The sequence below is a fragment of the Buceros rhinoceros genome, unplaced genomic scaffold (assembly GCF_000710305.1).
Source record: "Buceros rhinoceros silvestris isolate BGI_N320 unplaced genomic scaffold, ASM71030v1 scaffold39418, whole genome shotgun sequence".
NCBI lineage: Eukaryota > Metazoa > Chordata > Aves > Bucerotiformes > Bucerotidae > Buceros > Buceros rhinoceros.
In genome coordinates this window covers 6,605-11,716 of record NW_010429263.1, presented here as the reverse complement: position 1 = coordinate 11,716, position 5,112 = coordinate 6,605, and the positions used below count along the sequence as shown (strand labels likewise).

The window sequence follows — 5,112 nt, the reverse complement described above, 5'->3', positions numbered from 1 at the left end:
CGGCGAGATCGGTGTTTCACCCTCTGCCTCGCCTTCGGGTGCGTGTCGCGGCCCTCCTCCACCGCCCGCCTTACCCCCTTTCTCCTGTCCTCCTCCCTCTCAAGCCCGCAGCCTGCCAAAGCCATCAAGCCCATCGACCGTAAGTCAGTTCATCGGATCTGTTCGGGACAGGTTGTGCTGAATCTTGGCACCGCCGTGAAAGAGTTGGTGGAGAACAGTCTGGATGCTGGAGCTACCAACATTGGTAACCTTCTTTTCATCGGAATTTCGTAAAATTTCACAGACTTGTAAAGCCCCTCTCTTTCTCAAAACAGGGTGAATTTTAACAAATCTGTGCAAATACTTTCTATTTGGGCTGAGCACGTTTGCAGTGATTTTTACACAGCAGATGAATAAAGCATTTGGTTTCCCAGGCTCCAGCAGGGCTCCTAGAAGCTGTGTTTTTTCCGTGTTATTTTTTTTGTAGCCCTTCTTGCCTCTAAAGAAGGTATGTGGCCTATAGGGCAGTGGTGATTAGGCTCTGCTGGCCTCAAGGTAGTAGGCAGGTAAGGCAGGGCTGCAGTTTCCACAGCTGCCAGGATGACAGCTGCTATAACTGGAAAAACTTTTGATCAGACAAAAGTGCAGTGAAGCTGAACTACCTCTGAGTACAGGCTGGTTTGCATTAGATTGCTCTAACTTGATAGTTATAAGGGTTTTTTTGTTGTTCAAACTTGACATGAAAAACCCTAATGTGGTAAAGTTACTTAAAGTGCAGAATTAATGCTGAATACTGTATACGAACGTACAGAATTAAAATACTTTATTGCTCAATTTTGTAGATATAAAACTTAAAGATCATGGAGCAGAACTGATAGAGGTATCAGATAATGGAGTTGGAGTGGAAGAGGAAAACTTTGAAGGCTTGAGTAAGTTGAACCTTTTTGAAAACATTTTCAGTGAGAAAGCTACATTTTTAAACAAATTTCCTAAATTTAATAAATTTTAACTGGCGTTTTATATAATGCACACGTGATCTGCAAGACTTGGGCAAAACTAGACTGGACTTCTGTAGTGTTACTGTGGTTATAGTTCTTGTAGCTCTGAAGCAGTCTTTGACTCGATTGCTGCTTTAAGTGGAACAAAGAATAGAAATAATGATAGACGAGAAGGTCCTATAAATGTTCTTTCAGATTCATTTGTGTGGAGTCAGTCACTGCTGAAAGAATCAAGCTTTGTGGAAGTGACGGCTCTTTGTCACAAAGAGCAGATTTATAAACTTGAATATTTGCTGAAAGTGATCTGACAGTGTGTGCCTGGCTGTCAGACTGTCCGTTTGCTGGTTTACTGTGTGATAACTGTGACCAGCCCTTGCAACCGAAATACCCGCGCTTCTTTTTGCGTATAAAGAAACCCTACAACCATCAGTTATTACTCAGTAACTGTATCTGTTCACAGTGTGTATATGGCACCTTAGAAACTTTGTCCGACTGTTCTGGGACAGTGAAAGTTCAGGGGTGCTGCTGCGGACTCGGTTTGTTACCTGGTGCTTAGTGCTGCACTGACGTAGATTGAGCTGCGGCCGTAGGTGAGCAGGGTTTGCCTGTCCACTCTGTACCGTGCACAGCTCTGCAGTTCTCTTCTTGCGGGGCAGAATCTGTGACAGGTACAGCAGAGGCAGGTGCTGTGTGCTGCTCCGAGGCATCTCGTAATGGGTATGGCAACAATGCTGTATGGATTTTGGGTGTAAGTATGGAGTAACAGGTGTAGCTGAGGATTTCAGAGGCTTCTTATAAGAAAAGGGCAAAGGAAATGTTAGTATTTATTTCATCTCTAATAATTATGTAAAATACAATGAGTAATACAGAAGTTTTTTGCTTCTTGATATGCAGGCAAAATTACTTGCATAGGCGAGTGTCACTTTGGAGTGAAATCTCTATTTTAAATATCTCTTTCCAGCTCTGAAACATTACACATCAAAGATACAAGATTTTTCTGATCTAATACATGTGGAGACATTTGGGTTTCGAGGTGAAGCTCTGAGTTCACTGTGTGCATTAAGGTACTGATATTAAACTTCTTATTAGTAGAAGGTTACTACATCCACAAAAATAACCAAAGCCAGCTTTTCAGATTACAATTACTGATAAAATGAAGCTTTGGAAACTTGCAGTTCCTTAACATTAGGTCAGTTCTGAGCAGTAGGTTGCGTGGCATCCTGAGCCCTTTCCAACCACAGTAATTCTATGATTCTGAGCACCTGATTGGTCCTTTTCTGTGCAGAATCTAGTGCTGCTTAAGAATGCAAGTCTCTGCAGGATAGAACTGTGTACTCAGCTAAGTGTTTGATCCCCTAATATAAAGCACTGTAATACCTAAGTGCTGTGTTTCTAGGCTGTAACTCATTAAAACTGTAGTTAAACTCCTCCCAGGCAAACTCCGCCTTTGAAGCAGCACAGTTTTTGTGCACAGTTCTGTGCCTCAGGCACGTTCTGCTGCGCCGTGTTAATACGAGGAATGTAGTGTCCAGCAAAACCAGACTTTAACATTGCCTTTTATGTGAGAAGAATGAAATGGATACAAATAAAAATAGGAAGATTTTGCGCTACTCTTCAGGTACGTTTGTGGTTGAGGAGGGAGTTTTAATTCAGTGAACAGTATTGATGGAGTTTCTCTACCTGGTTAGGTTGTGAGGAATGGATAAGAAAATACAGTGCTTCGTGAGTAACGCTGTTGCCTCTTCCCCTCCATTAGTGATGTTACAATTTTTACCTGTCATAAGTCTGCCAAGGTTGGGACTCGTCTGGTATTTGATCACAGTGGAAAAATTACTCAGAAAACGCCTTTTCCACGACAACAAGGAACGACGGTGAACATACAGCAGTTATTTTATACTTTGCCAGTGCGGCACAAGGAATTTCAAAGAAATATTAAAAAGGTAGGTTAGATCAGGAATTACCAATTCAAAGGAGTGTCATACCCCAGAATTTATGCGCTGCTGAATGAGACTCACTCTTCTGTAGAATACGTTGATAATGTGAGACTATTTCCTGCCTGTCTTACATCTTCATCAAATAATAAAGCAGTCTTCCCGTATGCTTTCCTTTTCTGTTTGCCACGATTGCTTTAAAGGTACATCCTCAAATTCTCAGGTTTTGAAGAGAATCGGTATCGTGATCACTTTTGTATTTTAAAATCAAGGACTGCTGTGTTACGACTAAATATCAATCTTGTAAACATGCAGTTTGTTTCTAAAGACACTATTTTTCACATGTATTTTTTCATTTAGACTATTGAGATTTGAAAAAATATTACTCCCTTCTTTTTGTGTTACCTGCAGAGATTGAATGTTTTGTGTTTACGTTTTTGTTTTAAAAAGAGACATTTCACGGATGTGGAATTTCTTTTTTCTTCAATAGGAATATGCGAAAATGGTCCAGGTGCTGCAGGCATACTGTGTTGTTTCAAAGGGAGTGCGGATCAACTGCACTAATCAGGTTGGCCAAGGGAAAAAAAGCTCGGTGGTATCAACTACTGGGAGTCCTAGTTTAAAGGAAAACATTGGAGCAGTATTTGGGCAAAAACAGGTATTGCTGTCGTTATTGAAAAGACCGATACTATAGCTGTAGAGGAGATTTCTGATATCTCATAGATGGGGGAAATCTGTAAAAACCGTGAGAGGATGGTGCATGTGTGGACTTGTAGCACACCCTACAGGTTGGAAAAGGAGAAACAGTGCAGCCTCCACAGATTCCCCTGAAGTCTCTGTCTGCTTAGAGACGTTTTGATGGAAGAGAAACGATTTAGGAGATGTTAATGTCTGTCGGAAGCCAGTTCTACGAACTGTGCCAGCAAGCCACTGAAGGCATGCGCTTTTGGAAAACAATGTGGGCACCAAGGTCTGTCTGTCTGTCACAAGAACAAGCAATTTAAAAAATCCTGAAAATGGTGTGGTTTGGGAATCTTAACTGGGGAACAGAAACCTGAGGTATTTCTAGGTTTTGCAACCTCTTCCTGTGAAACTGAGTTTCATTAGTGTTCTGGTTAACCTTTAAATGGGGTTGCAGTCTGCCCCTGCAGAGGGGGGGACCGTGATGCTTTCTAAATATCACCTGTGAAAATAATTGTTTTCCTCTCGGAGAAAGTGAAAATGAGAAAAAGCATAAACCCCTTCTTCCTACAAGCATATATTACAGCAGCACTGAGGGGTTGATAGCTGCTAGTTAAGCATTTCCTCCCTTCTTGGTGCCCAGGTAGGGATTTCGAAGCCTGTTGCTCATGCTGTGGCTGAAAGATGAGGTGGAAGATGTAGCTTTGTCTTGCCACGTAGCAACAAGCATAGCTGAAAATTCAGTGTTATCTAAATAGAATATTTAGCTTATAGCCTGCTATAAACATACATATATAATATATCTATTATAACAAGCATTTAAATGTAAAATTGGTAGAAGACACTCTAATGTCAGAAAAATAATAGTGGCGTGACTGGGAAAAATGTTTGTGGTGAAATGTATCTGTAATTGGGCAGCTTGTGATTCAGTAACTTACCGTTTCTAATAGCTTTATTGTTCTTTCAAAAGCAACTTCTATTACTATTTGCCTTTTTTTTTTTTTTGCATAAAGCTTGATTAGGTTATGTGTGTAGCTGGAGAGTCCAACCTGTGTCAATCATTTTGTTGTTGTGACTATGTACATTTTGAAGTAAGTGTCTGTGAAATAAAGGCAAAAGCAGAGCTATCAAGGATGAGACCAGCCGTTCTTTACGGCATTGTTTCTGTTTCTCAGTAAGCAGCGCTGTTGTCTTCTAGGGGTTTAGGTATTTTAAGTATTTGATTTGATCATCTAGCTTGAAAAATGTCACTTCATCAAATACATTTTAAAGTTAATAAATAACAATAAAATAGAAGGAAAAAATCGATACCTGTTTAATGTTTCACTTTTTTTTTTTTTAGTTGCAGAGCCTCATTCCTTTTGTTCAGCTTCCTCCTAATGAAGCAGTTTGTGAAGAATATGGACTCAGTGCTACTGACATGCCACAAAATCTTTATAGGTAATTACAAAAGTCCAAACGACTGTTGCCAGTGGCATTTTACTGTAACTGAAGACCTAGCCTGTGTCAGATAAGGAATTGGG

At 40.5% G+C, this 5,112-nt stretch overlaps 1 protein-coding gene across 1 annotated transcript in view; it reads left to right on the top strand.

The window, feature by feature from the left end:
• Positions 1–104: 104 nt before the first annotated feature.
• The window catches only part of LOC104499123 (mismatch repair endonuclease PMS2-like), a gene marked incomplete at its 5' end in the record, with an annotated part of 11,063 nt that continues 6,055 nt past the window's right edge, over positions 105–5,112 (top strand). Inside the window, 8 exon segments of the mRNA XM_010142587.1 lie at positions 105–244; positions 822–908; positions 1,939–2,041; positions 2,734–2,921; positions 3,399–3,416; positions 3,419–3,445; positions 3,448–3,566; positions 4,932–5,029. Coding sequence (XP_010140889.1) covers positions 105–244; positions 822–908; positions 1,939–2,041; positions 2,734–2,921; positions 3,399–3,416; positions 3,419–3,445; positions 3,448–3,566; positions 4,932–5,029 — 780 coding nt within the window.